We start from the raw sequence: 22,180 nt of genomic DNA, 5'->3' as shown, positions 1-22,180 counted from the left end.
ACTGGTCCAAAGGATGTTGCTGTCCTCTGGGCATCCAGATGCTCTGGCTGTGCCTGCAAAACATCTCATTCAGCATCTCTCTGTCCTCTCCTATGTGTGCAGACAGTGGGGGGTGGGGGGTGGATTTAAAAATGAGCTGTGTTTGTAGCCTGACAGGGAGCTGGCAATGGCCTAGCTGCCCAGACCACCCTGCAAGAGGGACTTCACCTCCAGCCACCCCACCCTGACCCCCCTCTCCTACACATTTCCCACAGTCCCCATGGAAATCTGTGGCCAGAGATGTCCTGAGGCACCAAAGTGAATTGCCCTGCAGCTGCATGCTCCCCCTGTAGCAATCACTCTAATGGGAACTGCTCAGAGCATCCAAGACACCAGCACAGCTCCATTAATCACAGCCTCTTCCCACCTGGCCCGGGCTGCCTTTGCTCACCTCTGTGGTCCTTCAGGTCAGTGCCAGGGGAGAAGTCCACACTGTGTCCTTGCAGGTGGTGCATGGTGGAGAGGACCACCCCATCATGCTGATGTGTGAGTGGTGGCAGTGGCTGGCACAGGCAATAACCCCCCCCTGTGACCCCACCTCACACCAAAACCCAAGCTGGGGAATCTGCAGCCTTTGCTAAGTAACTGCTGCCACCCTCCCCATCATCACAGAATCACAAGGTTGGAGAAGATCTTTAAAGATCACCAAGTCCAACCATTCCCATCCTAAGCTAAACCAGATCCCTGAGCACCTCATCTGCCCTTTTTTAAAACACATCCAGGGATGGTGACTCAGCCCCTCCCTGGACAGCCTGTCCCAGGCCCTGACAACTCTTTCAGTGAAGAACTTTTCCCTCCCATCTGAGCTGACTCTGCCCTGGTGCAGCTTGAGCCCATTGCCCCTTGTCCCATCTCCTGTCCCCTGGCTGAAGAGACCATCACCCACCTCCCTACACCCTCCCTTCAGGTAGTTGTAGGTGGTGATAAGGTCTCCCCTCAGCCTCCTCTTCTCCAAGCTAAACACCCCCAGCACACACACCTCTGCACACAGACTAGATTTGGGGGTTGTCCTCCCCTCTTTCCCCTTCCTGCAGCCCTATCCCAAAGGCTGGCTGCCTCCAGACTCATCACTCCTAAGTGCTTGGCAGGCAGGCACTGGCAGTGCCTGGCCAGGGCTGCAAAACCCACTTAGCAACTCCAAGGCAAGAACAGAGCGCCAGGCAAGGGGCGATCATTTAGACTGGGAGAAACCAGGCCACCCTGAATTTGCAGGCAGCCTGGCACGTGGAGGGAGTGTTTGTGAGCAGAGCTGAGATGAACTGTGTGCAGATGCTGCAGGATCTCTGCGTAAAGCGCCAGGGCTAAAGGATACCTGAGTGCTGGGAGGCAGGAGGGGAGGGCTGCCTGGGAGCTTGGCCCTGGGCTGGGTGGCAGCTCAGGTTTCTCCTTCAGATCAGCACTATCTTTGCCCAGAGGTGAAGGCACAGGCCAAGGGGAGGATGGGATGTGGTGCATCACCTTGGCTAGAGATGCTCCTTTGTGCTCCCTGGGCTGTGAGCCCACCTTGGGCTCACACTGAAACTGTGGATCTCAAATGGGAGGACGCAGAGGGAGGTGGTTAAAGGAAATGAGTAAAGCCCTCCTGAGCCTGGTCCTCAACAGAGTACAGAATTCTGAGGGTGGGGCTGGTTTTGCCACCCTCCTCCCTGGCTTTGTACATCTCTGGGCAGGATTTGGCCAGTGGTGGCTGATGCCCTTTGTGAGGGGGGCACCAGAGGCAGCAGCCTGCCTGGTGACCTGCTGCTGAGCAGGGATGTGCCCAAGCAGACAAGGGGTTGCAGTGGGTGCTTTAACTGGCCTCCAAGCATAGAAGGGCAGCAGGCAGCTCGAATTCACCCAGCTCAGCATCTGCAGCATGGGCTCCACTTGCAGTCTTTGCAAAAGCCTCATCAATTTTTTAGAGGAGCCCAAAGTGCCTGCTGAGTCGGCCAATCAGCTCCAGTGGATTAAGGAAACTTACTTTAAATTATTAACAACACACATCCAGACACCAGGCCCATGGGGTGCAGGTGGGAAAGGAGAAGTTATGTCTCCTTCTCCAGTGGGTGCCAGGAGCGCAGCCAGCACCAGGCTGGGGCCAGGCAGAGGTGTCCACTCACACCTTGGAGGAAGGTCCTGTTCATGGCAACATCAAGAACATCAAGAGACACATCAAGAAACCCCAAGGAGGCTGTACACTGATGCCCAAGGAGGTGCATGCCTGCGCTGGGGAGATGATGCCTCTTTGGGGAAGGTGATGCTGGTCCTCATCCAGAAGACTCCTTCCCTCTTCTTCCAGGTCTGCTGGTTTCTCAAACACCCTCTTGAAGAGCTGATCAGAGAGTTCAAGAGCAAGCTGGCCCTGGTGCTCTTCGACTTTCCTGCAACCTCCATTGATTTCCCCCACCCAAGCTTTAAATTTCAGGTAATATAATCACATCTGCAAACTCCTGTCTCGGAAGAAAGGACACGAAGCATTTGGCTGTACCCTTCCCGTGGCTACCCACACGCTGCCAGGGCCAGGCTTTGCAGAGGTGGGACGTGGGGCTGGATTTCCTCTCCTTGGCAACTGCTCCAGAAGGACTTTGTCCCTGTTTCCACGAGATGGCATTGCTGAGACTGCGATGGGGAGGGTGGGGGGGGGGGAGCAGGCACTGCAGGGAGGACGGAGATGAAACGCGGCTCCGAAATAAAAAGTTGCTAGGGGAATAAAAAAAAAAAAGCCTCTGACTTCTTGGCTGTGAAATCCTGACCGTGGCAGGGAGGAATTGTTGGAGAAGTTAGTGGTTTAAAATGCATCTCACCAGCACAGCCCTACAGACCACCTGCCCTGGGGCCACACGACACCCACCTGCCATGGCATGGTGCTGATGGCTCTGGAATGAGCTTGAGCTCCCTGTGTGGTTTGCCAAAAGCCATCTGTGGCCCCGTTCAGGCTGCCCAGGGAGGGGGTTGGGTCACCACCCCTGGATGTGTTTAAAAAAAAGGGTAGATCAGGTACTTAGGGGTATGGTTTAGCTTAGGATGGGAAGGTCACCTCCCCAGCACAAGCACAGTACAGCACTGATGCCTCCTTGGGGTTTCTTGATGTGTTTCTTGATGCTCTTGATCTCAAAGGTCTTTTCCAACCTTGTGATTCTGTGACATTGGGTTGCTTATAGTCTTTTGGTAATCCCCCCCCCCCTCCCCAAAATGGGTCACCTGTGCCAAACAAAGCATCATCCTCAGTGTGTGGGCAAGCCCTGTGGGGTCAGGCAGTGATTAGCACATTGATCTGGTCCCAAAACCCAGATCAGCAATGAGGCTCCAAACCCAAGGTCTGGGTGAGGGCAGGCCATGGCTTTCCATCTGAGAGCCACAGAAATTCAGCACACTTCATTTTCTTCTTTTGAACCTCATGCTGTGAAGTGAGTCTAAATGTGACTATTTCTGGGTCTGACTCTCTTCAGAGCCTGACCCAAACCTCCCAAAACAGGGGGTGCTGCAGCTGCAGACGTCTCCCTTAAGGACCTGGCTTCTGATCCTGTGGGTTACCTGGGGTACCAAACACACTGACATGAGGCTGAAAATCTGGACCTGCTGTGAGCCATGAGAAAGTTGGAGTTAAAGCCTCTGGGGTTTGCATCTCTTCTTTTCTGCAGCTCCACTGTTAATTACCACACCACTTGAGCATTGCTCCCAGAGCATCTTTCACAGCTCCCCTGGCATATTTCTATGGAAACGTAGCTGTGGTTTTGTCAAACTTGTTTATGCTTTTAAAATAGCTGTAGAGGAGCAGGTACAGGCTTTGTGCCTGCTCTTCTGTCCCTCAACATGACTCCAAGGTTGTTCCCACTCCCTCTAAGCCAGGGATCGGCTCACCTTGGGGACCAGAGAGCTGGAGGTTCCTGCACAATGTAGGAGGAATGCTCCCACAGGAGTTCCTGTTCCTGCTGCTTTTAAGGATGAAGGAAAAACATGCACATGGTGATGTTCTCCTGCCCTGCTTGGATATACCCAGGAAGGGGCACAAGTCCACTGTGCTGGCACAAGGACATACCTTGGAAGCTGGAAGATGAGATTAAACCATCAGTGGGAAAACAGCCTCCTCCTGCAGATGTGCTGTGTCTGGAGGGATCCCCAGGTCCCTTCCCAATTTGTGGAATGCCAAGGACACAGCACTTCATAGACCCCAGATGCTGCAAGGACCTTGGGCATCAAATTGGTTTCTACAGGTGAAACTGGTGGCTGCTGGGGATGTGGGGAAGGAGGAGGAGCCTCAGTGCTCACAGTCTTGGGGAATGCAGCTCAGTGAGCCAGTACATCTGCCTGCTGTGAGACCAGCACATGGGATGGGGATGGTGTTGGGGGAGCAGGCGGTGGTGGCTTCAGACAGTGGTGGCTTCATGCAGTGTTCAGCTTGGCACCAGCTCCTTGAGGCTCTGCCTGGGGGCACTTAGCACTGCAGAACACCAGATGTTAATTAGGATCATTAAGGGCTCCTGCAACACAAACAGTAATGATTCTTGTGCCTTTGAAGCTCTCCTGAGAAGGACCTCCAGTGATGCCATCCTTCACAGAGCCCATGCATGGAACCTGCCCCTGGAGCTGTGGCTTCTCCTAAAAGCCAAGTCATGAGCACAAACGACTTAGGATGCCCCAGCACAGTGCTAAACCCACCTTTAAGGAGGAAAGACCTCTTGGAAAAGACCCCAGAACACTATAGCAGGGTGGAAGCAGCACCCTCACACCTCCTCCCTCCACCTCCCTGCCCTGCAGTACCACCTCCTGCTCTTCCCCACGCCCAGTGCTCCCACCCTTTCACCCTCAAATTTCCTAGATGTTGCATTTTGGCCAATCCTATCTGCTTGGCAACACAACCCTTTGGAATGGGGCAGCTGACACAGGGCAGGGAGAGGTGCAGACCTTGCCCCTGGCTGCAAGTTTGCAATGAGAGCCAGCCTGGGTGAAGAGCATGAGTCTGGGAGCTTCTTGGGAGTCCTGAGTCACATCTGGGCTTCAGCTGGGGGAAAACATCCCTGTTACAGACTTTGGGAAGGGCTGGTCCCTCTGTCACATGCAAGGCAAAGGCAGGTGTAGAAAGAAGGCAGCCTTGGCCACTTCTTCCACAATAATGTGGTATTACAAAAGATAGAAGTGATGCTGCTAGGCCTTCCAGGAGGCACAGGGCATGCTGTCTTCTCTCTTTAACTGGCATGACTTCAGGAGGTTAACTTCAGCTTATTTTGTGTGGAAAGAAATGATAATAAAAGCCCTAAGAATTAGTATTAGAGAGTAGAACAGGTTAAAGAGAGTATCACAACCCAGACTGCTGTAAGGGCAGCTCCTGCTTTAGGCTGGGGGAGCCAGACCAGACACCTGCATCAGCCAAGGAGCAAGAACTGGCGCAGCACTGGGTGCTCCCCTGGATATGGGTGCCAAGCTCTCCTCCTTCCTCCAAATTTCCATCCCAGCCCTGCCTGTGCCCAAGCCCAGCACCTGCTCTGAGTGGGAGACTACATGAACCCCAGCCAACCCAGCCCCTCCCAGTGACAGACAGACACAAAGAGCTCCACACTTTTTGGGTTGGTTGGTTTTTGTTGTTTGGGGGTTGGTTTTTTTTTTTGATTTTGGTTTTGTTTTGTTTTTTTCCCACGGTGGACGTTGTACCAGTTTTATTGGTAAAATTAACATGAAGCCTCACAAACGCTGGAACATGCTTTTCCTTTTAAAGAATTTCCACTGGACCTTAATGGTGAGCATCCAGTCGTTGACATATAAACTCTTACAAGCTGATGTGCACACATGCGCCCGGGGGAGACGGTGGCAGCGTCCTGGTGTCAGGGATGGTTTCTGCGCGATGCACTGGGAGCCCACGATTCATTTGCCAGCCTTCTGGGCCTTCTGGGCAGACTTGGTGACTTTCCCAGCCCCACCACTTTTCTTCTCCACATTCTTGATGACGCCCACGGCCACGGTCTGCCGCATGTCACGGACAGCGAAGCGGCCTGGGGGGTGGAGAGGGGGTGGAGGGGGAGTGAAACAGAAGCACAGGGTTGGAAAAGACCTTTCAAGATCAGCAAGTCCAACCATTCCCGTCCTAAGCTAAACCTGAGAGAGTGGTGAGGGGCTGGAACAGGCTGCCCAGAGAGGGGGTGGGTGCCCCATCCCTGGGGGTGTTCAAGGCCAGGTTGGATGGGGCCCTGGGCAACCTTGTGTAGCTCCAGGCCTGGAGGTTGGTGTCCCTGCCTGTGGCAGGGGGTTGGAGCTCTGTGACCCTTGGGGTCCCTTCCAACCCATGCCATTCTATGATTCTATGCTTCTATATCCCTAAGCACCTCATCTACCCTTTTTTTAAACACATCCAGGGATGGTGACTCAGCCCCTCCCTGTGCAGCCTGTTCAAGGCCCCAACAACTCTTTCAGTAACAATTTCTTTTCTAATATCTAATCTGACCCTGCTCTGGGGCAGCTTGAGGCCATTTCCCCTTGTCCCATCTCCTGTCCCCTGGCTGAAGAGACCATCGTCCACCTCTCTGCACCCTCCTGGCAGGGCAGAGGAGGTGGTGATAAGGTCTCCCCAGTGCCTTTCTAAGGTTGAGCATAGGTGGGTGACGGTGGGATCTACACCCACCACCCATAGCACCAGGAGTTACCCCCATCCTTGGAGCAGGTCCTTGCAGGAGCAAACCCTGAGTCATCAGCTCTTGTTCTGCCCACCAAGCTAGCCCAGATGCTGCCCTCTCTTTTAATAACTATTGATTACAATTAAACCACATCTGGTCTGAGCAGCTCCCAGCATTGCTAAAGCTTGCAGACGTGCAATGTCTGGCACGTCAAGGAAAGACTGAGTGAGCTGGGGCTGTTCAGCCTGGAGAGAAGAAGACTCAGGGGGGACCTTATTAATGTTTATCAGTATCTGAAGGATGGGATGCAGGGGGAAATGGGCAGCCCCTTGTCAGTGTCTGTGGGGACAGGACAAGGGGCAATGGCTGCAAGTTAGAGCAGAGGAAGAACTTTTCCCCAGGGAGGGTGAGGGAGCCCTAGGACAGGCTGCCCAGGGGGTGTGGAGTCTCCACCTCTGGAGAGATTCCAGCCCCGTCTGGACGCCGCCCTGTGCAATATGAGCTGGGGAGCTGCTTTGGCAGGGGGTTGGACCCCATGAGCTCTGGAGGTCCCTTCCCACCCCTGTGATTCTGTGAAAGCACAGCACTTCCCTGCACTGACAGGTATGCTCTGCTTAGCAAAGTTCTCTCTTTCTTCTAACTGGTTGTGGTTTAGGGCAGAGATGAGCAAGCTGAGAAATGTTTCTGCATCCAGAAACTCTCAGAGTTCAATGACATCGAAGAAAAGACCCAGTTGCTCTCAGAGGGAAAACCAGCCTCGTCTTTGGAAACCCAACTCAGCAGAGAGCCCATCCCACCCCACCAGCCCTTGCACAGTTTATGCATGAGATTTTGCAGCCCCAACAGGTTTGGGAGCCACAAACGTGTTCAGTTCCCTCCCCAGTCTAACTGGTGTGGGATACTGGGAGAGGCTTAGCACACCTGGTGTGAGCTGCACAGCACAGACAGAGCTTTCACGCCTCTTCCCCAGGAGCCTGCAAGAGATCCATTCCCTTACCAAGAGGTGGGTACTGGGAGAAGCTCTCCACACACATGGGCTTGCCAGGGATCATCTCCACGATGGCGGCATCGCCGGATTTCAGGGACTTGGGGTTGTCCTCCAGCTTCTTGCCCGAGCGCCGGTCGATCTTCTCCTTCAGCTCAGCGAACTTGCAGGCGATGTGTGCGGTGTGGCAGTCGATGACGGGCGAGTAGCCGGCGCTGATCTGGCCGGGGTGGTTCAGGATGATCACCTGGAGGACAGAGCGATGTCAGGACAAGCCCTGGAGCTGGGGAAACAGTGGCAACCCACGGGTGGTGGCCCCACCAGCTCTGCTGACCTGAGATGTGAACTGCGCTGCCTCCTGCGGCGGGTCCGACTTGCTGTCCCCGCAGACGTTCCCACGGCGGATGTCCTTGACGGAGACGTTCTTCACGTTGAAGCCCACGTTGTCCCCAGGCAGAGCCTCGCTCAGGGCCTCGTGGTGCATCTCCACGGACTTCACCTCAGTGGTGATGTTCACGGGGGCGAAGGTGACCACCATGCCGGGCCGCAGGATGCCGGTTTCCACCCGGCCCACGGGGACTGTGCCAATCCCTGCGGAGACAAGGGCAGAGCAGAGCAACATGTAACTTGCATGGCATAGCCCTCAGCCAGAGCCTGGCTGCAGCAGAAGCAAGGTGTCTTGTATCAAACACAGTGTGGCCAGTAGGTCTAGGGAGGTATTTGTGCCCCTGTACTCAGCATTGGTGAGGTCACACCATGAGTACTGTGTGCAGCTCTGGGCTCCCCACCATAAGAAGGCCATTGAGGTCCTTGAGCAAGTGCAGAGAAGGGCAACCAGGCTGGGGAAGGGGCTGGAGGGCAGATCCTATGAGGAACGGCTGAGGGAACTGGGAGTGTTCAGCCTGGAGAAGAGGAGGCTGAGGGGAGACCTTCTCCCCACCTACAACTACCTGAAGGGAGGGTGTAGAGAGGTGCGCGATGGTCTCTTCAGCCAGGGGACAGGAGATGGGACAAGGGGAAATGGCTTCAAGCTGTGCCAGGGCAGGGTCAGATTAGATATTAGGTAAAATTTTTTTACTGAAAGAGTTGTCAGGGCCTGAAACAGGCTGCCCAGGGAGGGGCTGAGTCACCTTCCCTGGATGTGTTTAAAAAAAGCTTGATGAGGTACTTAGGGATATGGTTTAGCATAGGATGGGAATGGTTGGACTTGATCTTCAAAGATCTCTTCCAACCTTGTGATTCTGTGATCTCCAGTGGCTTTCACTAAAGACTATGTATGCTTCTTGCCCCCAAAAAAGCCCATCTTTCAGCTGCAAGATCAATATCAGGGTGTTAAAAATACTCTAAGTCTATCCTTTCTACCCAGTGTTTTGTAAAAGGAGTTACACCATAGTTAGAAGGGCCAGAGCAATCCATGTGCCCTGAAAGCTCTTCCTTTGGAGCAACTGCAGCACCTCCTGCTGTGTGTGCATCTCCACACCCCTGATGGGTACTCCATCAGCATGGGGAGAGGTGCAGCTATGTCAGGGAACAAGGATTAAACCAAGGGGATCTTTTACACCCTGTATCATCAGAGGACTTTGGGCAAACCCACCTTTGGAGTCAGGTGAAGAATCGTTAAGAGGAACAACCTTGACAAGAGGTTGAGGAGGTTGGCTGGACCCCTCTGCTCCCCCACATCCAGCCTGCTGCCTCCATGTCCCCACTCCCACCAGTGTCTCTGCTCTCTAAGGACCTGCCTCATGGTAATACCTTATCTCTTTGCCCCAGCTGAGCTAGGGGAGGACACAGACATGCTCACCACCTTTCAAACCCCTTGCAAATGAAAGACTTCACTGAAAGGCTTGCTGAAATCCATGTTCAATCCCTGCCTGGTTCCTGCAGCACACGTGTCCTTGGAAAAGCATGGAAAGGGACTGGAAATGTTTGTGCCTGCCTGATCCAGCAGTCAGGCAAGTCAGGAGGGCTGCCTGCTGCTGCCAGCAGGTCAGAGAGCTCACAAGGTATTTATAGCTCAGCAAAGTGTCCCCATCACCACTCCAGAGGGAAAGGGAGATGTGCCAACCGCTGCACTCTCTACATGGCTGGTGCCATGGTCCAGCTCAGCAGATGGAGGTGCCGATGATGGACACCAGCATTTGGGAGGCACAGGAAGGCTGTGGCCAAGCTGCTATGCACCAGCCTCACCAGTGTCCCTCCCTGCTGGCCTTGTCCCTCATGTGGGCCCCAGCACGTTTTTGCTGCCTTCAACTTGCCTTGTCAGCCATGATCTCTGGGACGCCCAAATTTGCAGCCGTTTTGGCATCATGTGTTCCCTGGGGAGAGCTCACAAACCTGCAGCTCCCCTGCAGTCCCTGGGTCCCTTTGGGCATGTCTACCCCCAACCCCAGACAGCACAGTCTCAAACAGGGTCTTTGCCCTGGAGCTAGCTCCTTTTTCCCCAACATTATCTCAAGTCTGAGGGTTCCAAGCCCTCCAGCTTCCCAACGCCTGGAAACATCATTCCCAAATTCCCATGGCTGTGGTAAAATCAGAGGGCAGAGGGGCAGCAGCAGGACTGTTGCTCACCTCCAATCTTGTAGACATCCTGGAGGGGCAGGCGCAGGGGTTTATCTGTGGGGCGGGTTGGGGGCAGGATGGTGTCCAAGGCCTCCAGGAGGGACACCCCACTGGCGTTGCCTTCCTTACGCTCCACCTTCCAGCCTTTGAACCAAGGCATCTGCAAACAGAGCAGCAAAAACATGCACTGAGTGTGCCTGTCCTCAGCATCCAGAGGTGATCCCAAAGCGATGTCCCACTAGGACAACCTTCATAGAGTTGGTCCAGCCATGTCCTGGAGGCTGGGGAGCTCTTTCCACTCCACCACCTCTGAAGGCTTATCAGCACCCCTTGGTTCAATCTCCCCCCTCTCTCCCAGAAACATACAAAACACCCATTAACAGGAGAAAAAGACCAAAGGTGGTTAAATCCAGCAAGGTCCCTATTTCCAACACCAATCTGTGGATGCTGCCTTCCCAGGCCAGCTGCATCAATCCTGCTCTCCAGCAACCATGAGACCACAGGGTCTCCAGCCAAATCCCAGCTACAGAGCACCCCTGCTTCACTCCTGGGAACTGAGTCTCTTCCAGGAGAGCCCCAGACAGACTCTTGCCCCTGCTCACTCCTGCTATCACCCCTCCAGTGTCTGGTTTTTAAACCCTGGCTTGGGAGGATGCTGGAAACCTGGCACTGACACTGAGGCTGCAGAGAGGCAGGATCTTTTTTCATAGATGCTCTCTTCTCCTGCCCTAATTTGTACCCTTGAAGCTAAAACTGGCCAGAAAAAGAGGCAGAGAGGTAGGGAAATGTGCTCAGTAGAGGCCATGGTTTGATGCAGGGGTGTACAGCCCTTCCTTGGGTGATGCTGGAAGCTGTAGCAATGCCTGGGGCTTGCTGGCAAGACAAATTCAGTCCTGGCTTAGAAACAACCCTGATACAAGAGAGAGCAGAGCCTGCAAGGTCACTGCCCTGTGCTCTGCATGGAGAGGTTCAGGCAGTCTTTTCCCACTGGGATGCAAAGCACTGCCCCTGCACCCAGCACCATCACACACGTTACAGACGTGGATCCTCCCCTGGGACCAGCACCAGCAGCACAGTGCACTGGGATGGGGCTGGGGCTAGGGGGGAAATGGGCCCCTCAAAGTGCCCTGCTTTCACAGCCTTCCCTGCAGGGCACAGCTGTGTCATGGTTGGTTTCCTACCCTGCAGTCTGTCCTTCTGCTGGGAAGAGCTGGGTCCACCTGGGGAGTTCAGCTGGGATTGTGTCCAGGTCAGCCTCCCTTGGAGGGTTGTGGCCAACACCGATTCCCCTCCTTGCTGGCAGTGACAGGAGAAGCCTGGGGACAGATTTGCAGAGGGATCCTTCCCAGAGAGCTGCAGCTATAGCCACACAGCCAGCTCCAGTGCTGGGCAACAGCTCGGTGAAGAGATAAACCCAGCCAGCCAGTGACAGAGCCATGTGTGATGTGCAGGATGACTCAGACCTTTCCCCCAGCCTGCTGCCTCATGGCAGGGCAGCTGCCCCAGCAGCAGCCTGCTCACAGGCTCTGCTCCTGAGGGTGATGGCCACCTCCCTGCCCACAGCTCCCACCCCTCTGCCCCTGCACAGCTCAGGGAGAAAGAGCAACCTCTGCCCCGTGACACCTGGCTGCTGGAGCCGGCCTTTTTCCTTCCAATGCCTTATCCTGAAAACTTCTGGCATCCCAAGGGTCAGAGAGAGGACGACCTTGGCACTTTCTGGGACCTCAGCATAGCTCTGTGGTGAGAAGCATCTGGGTTGTGCTGCCTCCTAGAGCCACCCAGCCAAAACCTTCCTTATGTATTCCCCAAATCTGGTTCCCAAAGACCAATTCCTGTTTCACCACCTCTACACCCAAAGCAGGATTTGACCAAACCCCAGAGCCAGGCAGGCTAAACTGCAGGCTTAAGTCCCCATACACGAGCTGAGCTCCAATGGTGTTGCACTCTGAGTCCATTTCACAGAGCAGTCACCCTCTGATTTTACCCACCCCATGAGCACCCCAACACCCTCCACGCACCCCAGTATGGAGGCCACCACCATCCTTTGCCCTGCAGATTGGGTGTTGTTTGGGTGGCAGCATCCCATGGGGTGAAAGTCCCCCAAGCATCCCACTTCTGCTGGCTGCAGCTACAGAAAGCTGGCCTCATGTAAAATCCCATTTACAAAAAAAACAACCCTCTTAAATGTCAAACTTGGATACAAACCCAGCCCAGCCATCATTTCCTGCTGTTGGCCTTGGGCTGCAGGGCAACAGGCACGTGGGCTGGACACCTCCCCTCACCCAGAGGTGACAGGAGCTGCAGGGAAGTCACAGCTCTAATTCCCACTTTCTGATAAGTCCCCTGACAGACAGACAAGTCACTTGACTGTCTTGTGCCTTGGTGAAACCCTGCCAGGAATTGTGAGTCAAAGAAATATCAGAGCTTTTTCAGGCAAGGAATGAGAGGAGAGATATCCAGGCTGGCTTCCTGCTCAGCTTTCCTAGATGGGGAGCAAGATGGGAAAGAGGAGTCTGTCCCAAGCTGGTGTCCTGGCAAAGGCAGGATGGGGACCTCCTGGGGACCACGGCATGGGGAAGATTCTTGACCCTCTGCAGCAAAGCTCATGCTGTTCCAGACCTCTGGTCAAGCTTTCTTCCCAGCTCAGAGAGCTGCTGGGAACCCACCCAGGAGCCTGCTTACAGCAGAGGGGTGAGTTATTTTGGCCCTTGCCTTCTCTTGGGCATCACATTGGGCACATGCTCTGAGACCTGTCCAGAGGAAGGGGCATCCTGATCCGTGCCTCCCCTCTGCTGCCTATTAATAGGGAATTGTTTGGGATCATCTTCCCAGCCCAGCAGCTGCTGACATTTGGAGCCTGCCTGATCTGAGGCACCCAGGAACTATGTGGCTGGGTTTGGCATGGCCGTGGCTGACCTTTATCCCAGCTCTGCTCCACAGGCAACAGGAATCTCCCAAGCACCCCAAAAATTCCTTCCTTCCAAGGCAGCCCCAAGTGAGCTGCTTTTCCTGTGCAAGGCTGTGAGCTGCCTTTCATGACAGCGTGAGTTTGCATTGCAGCACTTCTCCAGCTCAGGCTGGCAACCCTTGACCCCCTCAATTACTGCTGTACTCACACCTTGCCTCCTTCATCACAGGGCCCTGACCCATAATCCAGGGGTGAAGACCTAAAGCCCCCTCATGCATCAAATTTCCCATTGGTTTCACAAGAGATTGCTGGGAGGGGGGGGTTCTGCTCTGAGCAACTCGCTCAAGGTCACCCAGAAGCCAACAGGAGGGCATGAACCTTCCTCTGGCCAGAGCACTTCTGAAGAAGACTAAAGCTTTTCCTCCTAAAAAATCCAGCATCAGAGTAGCAAGTGTTATTGCCAGCCCATCTGCCAAGAAGCCCCCATCCTTCTTCTTCCTCCCCTGCTGGCATGTGAAACAACGGCAAGGAGCCACCCAGAGCACCCTGCCTTTGTGTTCCCACCAGCCCTATCATGAATGTGCAGAGGGAGAAGCACTGCAAGAATCAACTGGACAAGGAGCAGCCCCCCAGATGGATGCTCTAGGAAACCATGATTTTGGCAGTGGAAACCAGGTAACTCCTCAAGAAAAAAAACCACGTTAAGAGGTGTGATCCCAGCACTGCAACCAGAGGAGTGGCCACCACAGTGCCATGCAGCACCCATGGGGAGGGGCTCCCAACACCCACCACGTGGCAGCCTGTCTGTGTGGTGGGAGCCATTCCCAGCCTGTGACCAGATCCTGTTATTTGCCTTAGAAAACAATGCCCTAAAAACACACAGGGTTTCCCTGCTGAGAGTGACAATTGCAGCCGGTGGCAATAACATCACCACGGGTCTGAAGATGCAGGACCTTAAAAATCCCATCCCAGAAGCAAAGCCACACAGATCATCTCCAGAAGATGCTCATATTTAGCCTCTGGGTGCCTGGCTGTGGTACAGCAAGCAGCGTGCCCACGAACAGTGCACCCATTCATCCCAGCTCAGCGCAAGCAGAGCTACGTGACAAACCCATCCATGCTGGCAACACGGGCCAGTACAAACCAGTACACACCACGGGTGCATGAAATGTGCCCACAGCTTTCAGAGCACGGAGGGTGACAGCACCCTGGCTCAGGACAGTCAGGGTGGGGGCCAAAGCCTACCCCAACACACACTTACATTGGGAGAGGGCTCCAGCATGTTGTCTCCGTGCCAGCCTGAGATGGGCACGAAGGGGACTGTGGCTGGGTTGTAGCCAATCTTCTTGATGTAGGCGCTGACCTCCTTGACGATCTCGTCGTAGCGCTTCTCGCTGTAGGGGGGCTCCGTGGAATCCATCTTGTTGATGCCCACGATGAGCTGCTTCACCCCCAGGGTGTAAGCCAGCAGGGCGTGCTCACGAGTCTGCCCGTTCTTGGAGATCCCAGCTTCAAATTCACCCACACCAGCCGCCACGATCAGGACAGCGCAGTCAGCCTGGGAGGAAAGAGCTAATGAATGGCTTCTGCTCCCCCCCCCCCTCCCCCTCCAAAGAGCACAGCTCCTGGGGACACCCCTCAGAGCTTTGAGTAAGTCCCAGGGGAACACTGTTCATGGCTTGGGCATACTCCCTGCCAGCTGCTACCCATAACCCTGCTGATCTACCTCAAAAGTGACCTAACTCTGTTATTTCCCTGTGGCAGGGGGGTTGGAACTATGATCCTTGGGGTCCCTTCCAACCCAGACCATTCTATGATTCTATGATTTCAGACCTGCCAACTGTGCATGGTTTTGGGTTGGAGACCAGTCTGGGTCCCTTTATGTTGCATGATGCTAACCAGGACCCCATCTTGATCACCCAGGGATACCCAAGCAAGACCTTATCTAAACCCCTCCTGAAGTCTTGCAAACAATCTCCCTGGGTGATGGGTGAGATTCCAGCCATGCAAACTGTGTTCCCTGGCTTACTTGTGTTCCCAGAGCTCACAGCAGAAGCTGCATGAGTTTGATGGAAAGCCATGCCCAGCACAACTGGCATCACAACAGGGATCTCACTGGGCTCTCAGCAAGGCTCAGGAACAACAGGGAGATGCAGGAATGTCCTGCAGTGTGATGAGGGGGAATCACCCTACCTTGGAAGGGTAGACCGTGGAGTTTGGCAGTGTGATGTGGTTTATGGGGCAAAGACAAGTCTTTAGAGAAAAAGGAGGAGACCCATGGGGTCTCCTTTAGCCAATAAAACCTAGGGGATTGTTGGAAGCTTCTTGTGTACCTCAACTGCCTGAGGCTAAAATAACGTGGGAGACACCCTCACACAAAGGCCTGTAGGTCCAACCACCCCACCTCCCAGAGAGCCCATATTCATCCCTACCCCCTCCAAGAAGGCCAAGTGGGGTGGAGAAACCAGCTCTCTGTGCCCAAGGAGGCCCTTTCTCCCAGCTGCACAGGGAGGTGCAGGACCATGGCACGCTGGGTGCCCTGGTGCTATCCAGCCTCTTGTGTGGACCCTGCTCAATGCCACCTGATGTCTTCTGTCCCAACTACCCACCTTCAAAAGGATTTGAACAGCACCTACATGACCCTGGGCCCATTGGCAAACCACAGCCTCCCACCTCTGGCAGCCCCCTGCCCCCATTTCTCACCTGGGAGGTCCCGGTGATCATGTTCTTGATGAAGTCCCTGTGGCCAGGAGCATCGATGATGGTGATGTAGTACTTGGTGGTCTCAAACTTCCAGAGAGAGATGTCAATGGTGATGCCACGCTCACGCTCAGCCTTCAGCTTGTCCAGCACCCAGGCGTATTTGAAGGACCCTTTCCCCATCTGGCCAACACAAAGGCAGGAGCCAGTGAGAAACACAAGCCCATAGCAGAGGTGCTTGAGCCCAGGCTCACATAGACAGAGGGTCATGTTGAAGGCAAAATTCCCTAAATTCAATGGCAGCCTTGATCAATTTACCAGTAAATATAGGTGAAAGGAGATATTGGTTTCAATGTGGTCCTCAACAGGAAGGAGGAAAGGTTGGAAAAAGAGATGTGAAGTGAATTTGTGTGTGGGGTTGGATGGGCAGGAGCTCAAGCCAGCGACCCATGAGGTCTCCTCCATGAAACTGCATTCCTGCACTGCTCCTGGGAAATGATGCTGCTACAGAGCTACACAGCAATGGTGAAAAGCTGCTTCTTGTTGTGTTTTCATCTAATAACCAAACCTGTGAGACAGCTGGCTCACCAGAAAGGGCTTTGCTGCATGAGCAAGACCACGACTGACAGAGGTGCAGGGAGGGAATGGGTTAAAAGAAAATGAAATGCAAGATGGTTGCTATGAGCAGAATAAAAATGTGATTGATTTTTGCCACAGAGTGTGAGAATTCACATGAAAAGCTACTGCAAAGCTGCAGCCAGACCAACTGTCGTTGCCAAATGGCCAAAATCTCAGCCAACATTGTAATGCATCGAATCACGCTGGGTGAGATCAGCTACAGTAAATCTCCCTGCCCCGTGATAAAGCACGCTCCTTGGTCGAAGCATGATGTCACTTCTCAACCACTTTCTCCTTTGATTTCAGTCCTTTGACATCATGCCACCCAGGAAAGATGAACCCCCCCAGCACGGAGACGCTGCCACCAGTCTGAACAAGGTGGCAACCAGTCTGAACAAGGTGGCAACCAGTCTGAACGCTGCCACCTTGGACACAGGGCAGGCCAAGACCAGCTCCTGCTGACCATGTCATCTTGCCAACCACGCCAGAGCAGTCTGGGGAGCCTGGTCAAAGCAGAGGGGTAATGGGCATTGATCACCAGCTCTGAGCCTGGGTAGCAAGGCTTTGTTTTAAGATGGGAAATGGAATTTAGGTCATTTGCAGACGATTTAATGGGCTTTAACCACTGTGCAAGGACAGAGCTGTGATACCCTACTCCTGTCCATCCCCCCCCCCCCCCCCCCGACACCCGTTCTTTGCAGCCACAGCTTCTCCTGGAGAATCAATGCATAAAGTTCATTATGGGCAATTATACATCGCTGGTCCAGAGGGAACAGCTTCCTGATCACAGGCAGTGAATGCTTCAGTGATGTTCCTCACCAAAAAGCCTAATGGAGCATCACATCCGAACCGGTCTGGCCCACACTGTGCCCAGGGGCTGGTCTGCCCCTGGCTTCTGCACTCCAGCCCAGCACCAGGAATTAACAGTGCTGGGCCCTTTATGTAACAGCTGAGCGCTGCAATGACTTTGCAGCTTGATTTGGAGGATCACAGGCAAAATCCTAAAGCCAAGGGGCAAGGGTCCCCCTCCTCAGAGGGGACAGCATCCATGCTGGGTAGCTGTGGGCTGTCATGCCTGCAAGAAGGGCAGTTGGGGGGTGGGGGTGTGTGGAAAAATCCAGAATCAAATCTCTGCTCATAAGCATCCTCCTGGCATCAGACTTAATGAGGGGGAAGAGCAGGAGCTCAGAGCTTAATTCTTTTCAGCATGCACGTTGAACCCCTCTCTTGCCAGTGGCAAAGGGGGGGTCATTAGAGGGTGCTCATTTACTGCTGGAAATGGTGGAGATACACCAAGGGACAGTGCATGTTGTGCAACAAGAGCTCAATCGGCACATCCCAGGGCCTTTCACCCATCGACAGCCTATTCCTTCACTCCTGGATGGGGAAACTGAGGCACAGAGCAGACCCCTGGCTCTCAGTAGCAATCAACACCCTATCACAGGCACCCACAACCGTGCATGCAAACAGCCCATCATCTGTAAACCCCCCCAGAACTCGGCATCATATGTAACTTCAAGACAAATGAGATCCTTTATTTAGCAAACAGTTTCCCTCCTTTCATGGGGTATATTCAGTTACCCAGAGCTGTTGTTGAAACACCCCGGGGCATTATCTCTCTTTGCACAATACCTTCCCTGTTCAGCCCCAGAAACAGCCTGATTTGCCTTGATGGAACCCCAGCAGAGGGGCAGCTTTCTATTTGGAGGCCACAAATAATGATTTATTTCTTTTTTTTATAACAGAACAACTCATCTTTTAGAGATCCCATCACCTCTCCCCTCGAGCCAGAAAGAAAATACAATCCTTTCTCTTTTCTCTTTAAAAAATAGGTAAAAATTCCCAGAGCCTGGGGTTTGTGTGTTGGCTTTTTGGGTGCAGGCAGGCCTCCATTTCCTGTGAATGCCACCTAATGGAAGAAAACCCTTCCCCAGCCCTGCATCAGAAAATGGAGTCTGTAAGCTCAGTCAATAGGCTATTAATAGCAGCTCCCAGTCCCTGCGTATTCTGGCAAGTCAGGGAAAGTGTCTGTTCAATTAAAAGAGCTGCAATCACATCTACAATAACCTAATCACGCCAGATCCCATCCGGAGCTGAAGGAGGGTGGGGGGGAGTTGAAATAGGGAGGGGTATCAGCAGGCATTTTTAAACCAGGGTGGAGAGGTGGTTTTGTAGGGAGGATGAAGCTCTTTGCTTAATGGTTGGGAAACCAGGCTGAGAGCGTGGCCCAGAAATGGGTCGTTCAGCTCGGATGCTGCCAGCAAATCCAAGAGGTTTATAAGACAGACGGACAGCGAAACATCTAATCAAGACTGGAAGCTCTATAAACCTTCCCCCCCACACTCCCATCCCATCCCCCCCCTTGAAATGTGAGATCTCATCTGGAAACAAACACACACAAATATAACAGAGGGATATCTGCATTAAAGGATTCCTGGAACGATGACGACAAGCCATCTTCTGCCACAGCAGATATGCCCCATCAGTCACACAGCCAGGATGCTCCTGGCTCCCCCACCTCTCTAGAATTTACCATCGTTAATTCCCAAGAGCTTCCCATTCACATTTTTCCTCCCAAGACAATTTCTTCCTCTTTTAAACCTCTGTGTTCACCACAGCAGAGGTATCTGGTGGTGCTGGGCTGTGTGACAGGCTGCTAAATACACCAGCTATTATATCACCACAAATGTGGCCGTTGTCAGGGCTAAACAAAAGGATTTAATGGAAATGCTCATATTTCACACCAGCTTTTCTACATTAAAGGCTGCCCACCAAGCTATGCATGAGCCTGAGAAAGAGGAGGATGGGGTTTTTAAACTGGACCAAACGAGTGGTCCAGCTGATGCTCCACCTTGTCCCCAGCAGGCACTGGAAATAGATGCTTCAGGATGAAATTCTGAGTCCTGCATGAGGCATTATCAGATTTTCCTCCTTGGGGGTAGTATTTAGAAGGAATTTCATGCCCTGAAGCACTAGGGTTTGTGGCTCCTCCAGAGCACTATCCCTATCCTGCAGACCTCACCGTGCCCCTGCCCTCGTTAAGAGCCTGCAGCAGGGAGTCCCCCAGATCTGGGGAAGAGGGTGGTGAGCACCCAGATGTCCTATTTTCCCAAGGCCAGAAGAGTCAGGAAAAACCCAGGGGTACAGAGGAGGGGGAGGAGGAATAATAAATAAATAGATGGGAAGAAAGAAGGAGAAGGTAGGAGAAGGGCAGCACTGGGAAAAGGGGAGTATTGCCCACAGAAAACTTGTGGGGCATCACTGTGGGTGGGAGGCACACCAGGGAGGGGTGGGGGGGACACAGGGGCTCCTCACCTCAGCAGCCTCCTTCTCAAATTTCTCAATGGTCCTTTTGTCAATGCCCCCGCATTTGTAGATGAGGTGCCCGGTGGTGGTGGATTTCCCAGAGTCCACATGCCCAATGACGACGATGTTGATATGTGTCTTCTCCTTCCCCATGCTGGCGGGCTACGCGGGGCTGGCCGGGGCAGGCGGCGGTGGGGAGGGCTGTGGGAACGCGGCTGCGTTTTTGGGGAGGCTGTGGGGGAAGAGGTAGGCACATGAAAAGAAGCCCGAAGACAGTGCAGAACCACCACCACCACCACCACCACCTCCACCACCCCTTAACTCGCCCCAGCACAACGGAGATGGCTCTTCTCCCTTCGCCCCACCTTCCTGCTGGACCACGCGCCCCATCCCGGCTGGGGGTACCCGGCCTCGTCTGACAGCTCTGCCCATGCTGGGATGGAGCCAGCCCACCCCTGGAGGAGGCCAGCTGGGCTATTTCTGGCCGCCACGTACAGCCTCCAAATCTCAGCAAGATGCCACGTTTTCCACCGCCTCGCCCTCCACCGCCCTCCCGGAGACCCCCAGTTCCCAGGGCTACGTCATCGGTGCCTCGAAGGTGCCCTTCCTCCCCAGAAAACCTTCCTCTAGCTCAGGGGCTGCCACCGCCACCTTCTCGGTCTTTCCAAACCCGAGGACATCTCCTTGATGTGGTGGGTGTCCTGGGGAGGAGCCGTGGGTGCCCGTCCCCGCAGGCTGCCCCCTCACCGCTCCCAAGCTGCGCGCAGTTTCGGGTGACAACATGGTGTCCGCAAAACGGGACGGACAAAAATAGCCCTCACCCCCCTCCCCAGGGCAGGGCTGGGGATAACGGGGCTGCCAAAAGCTCGGTGGCATGGGCTGAGCCCGCAGCAGAGGGGCGGCAGGGGGAAGGAAGGGGGGGAGGAAGGGAGTGGGGGGGGTATCGTTATATTTTGCTGCCGTGAATGGGGATGAAACGCAGGGAGGAGGCTAAGAAAGCAAATCGTTATATCCGGGGAGCTGTTCTGGCATCTCCCGGCGTTACCATGGCTCTGCAGCTGCCGCACGGACCCGGCACAATTAGAAGCTTTAATTTGACGTCTAATAAAATCCAATTTTACAAATCTGCCCGTAAAAGCAAAGGAGGTCAGGAGCAGTTTGCTGCTCTAATAGCGACTCAGTCATGCGGGTAGTAACACCCCCCACAGGAGAAGCCCCCCCAATTCCCCCCCCCCCCCCCCCCCCCCCCCCCTCCCCGGGCAGAGGGAACCCCGGCTGCCCCGTCCCTCCTGCCCTTGAACAGCTCCCGCCTGGATCCGGCCACCTCGCAGCTCCCGGCAGCGCCCAGCGCTGGGTGCGGGTCCCTCTGCCCCCTGCGCCCCCTCCCCATTCAACACCCAGGGTGGGTGATGCGGGGGAAAGGGGGGGGGGGGGGGGGGCTTTGGGAACCGGGTATTTATTTTCCTCCCCCTCCTCCCGCAAGGATCTAGAAGCTGATGGGGGCATGCGGGGTATTTCCCACCTGCGGGAAGAGGCACCTGCGGGATGAAGGAACGGCCCAGCCTCATCCTCTCCCTCCCCGCCGGTGGTACCCCCCCTGTCCCACCACGGGCTGGCAGCACCCCATGCACACGGGGAGGGGGGGGGGAGATGTGTGCGCACTGAACCCCCGCTGCTGCTGGCGGCAGGAACCCGTCCCCCAAAAGCCGGCGTGTCCCCGTGTCCCCCCCCTCCCCGCTGCGGCCCCATCGCGGCGCGGCCCGAGGTGGGGGGGGCCCGGAGCTCTTACCGGAGCGGCGGTCGGGGCGGCAGAGGCTGCCAGCTTGGGCTCCGGCGGCTTTATCTCCCCGGGAGGGGCCCACCTATTGACGGCGGCAGCGCAATGCAGCGACCCCCCCGCACTACGGCAATGCGGTACCGGGCGGGGGAGGAGGAGGCGCGCCGGGGGGAGGAGGAGGAGGGAGAATGAGAGAGAGAGAAAAGGAAAGGGAGGGAAGGAGGGAGGGAGAGCAGTGCGAGGCAGGGATGGGAGGGAGGGAAGGATGGTGGAGGGATGGGAGAAATGGAGGAGGGATGGGAGAAATGGAGGGACAGAAGAATGAGGGATGGGAAGGAGGTGGAAGGATGGGTGATAAAGGAATGGGGGGAAGATGGAGGGATGGGAGAAATGGAGAGATGGAGGATAGAGGGATGGAAGGAATGGAGAGGTGGAGGATAGAGGGATGGGAAGATGGAAGGATGGAAGACAGGTCAGAGGGAGGTGGTAGGATGGAAGATAGAGAGGTGGGAGAAGGGTGGAGGGATGGAACGTGGAGAGACAAGGTGAGATATAGGGATGGAAGGCATAAGAGGGAGGTGGGAGAACTGGAGATAGAGGGATGGGAGGAAAGTGAAAGAATAGAGGGAGGTGGAAAGAAGGGCTTTTTGGAAGAGGTGGGGAAGTGATGGAAGTCCTGATCTAGGGGGACTGGGGTAGATCGA

General features: G+C 54.7%; 1 protein-coding gene across 2 annotated transcripts; it reads right to left on the bottom strand.

The window, feature by feature from the left end:
* Window positions 1-5,605: 5,605 nt before the first annotated feature.
* On the bottom strand, window positions 5,606-21,566 carry EEF1A2 (eukaryotic translation elongation factor 1 alpha 2). 2 transcript variants are annotated; one of them, XM_084271529.1, is made up of 8 exons: window positions 21,489-21,566; window positions 19,709-19,931; window positions 15,779-15,958; window positions 14,337-14,633; window positions 10,177-10,327; window positions 7,943-8,199; window positions 7,621-7,855; window positions 5,606-6,005 (listed from the first exon to the last, which is right to left on the bottom strand). In XM_084271529.1, the coding sequence occupies exons 2-8, from the start codon at window positions 19,850-19,852 to the stop codon at window positions 5,878-5,880; spliced, it is 1,392 nt and encodes a 463-aa protein (XP_084127655.1). In that variant the 5' UTR covers window positions 19,853-19,931; window positions 21,489-21,566; the 3' UTR covers window positions 5,606-5,877. The 2 variants fall into 2 exon arrangements, with proteins under 2 accessions (XP_084127655.1, XP_084127656.1); XM_084271530.1 differs by lacking the exon at window positions 21,489-21,566 and adding an exon at window positions 20,195-20,303.
* Window positions 21,567-22,180: the final 614 nt, after the last annotated feature.

The sequence above is a fragment of the Gallinula chloropus genome (genome assembly GCF_964237585.1).
Source record: "Gallinula chloropus genome assembly, chromosome: 16".
NCBI classification, from domain to species: domain Eukaryota; kingdom Metazoa; phylum Chordata; class Aves; order Gruiformes; family Rallidae; genus Gallinula; species Gallinula chloropus.
This window is presented reverse-complemented; position numbering and strand designations above follow the sequence as displayed.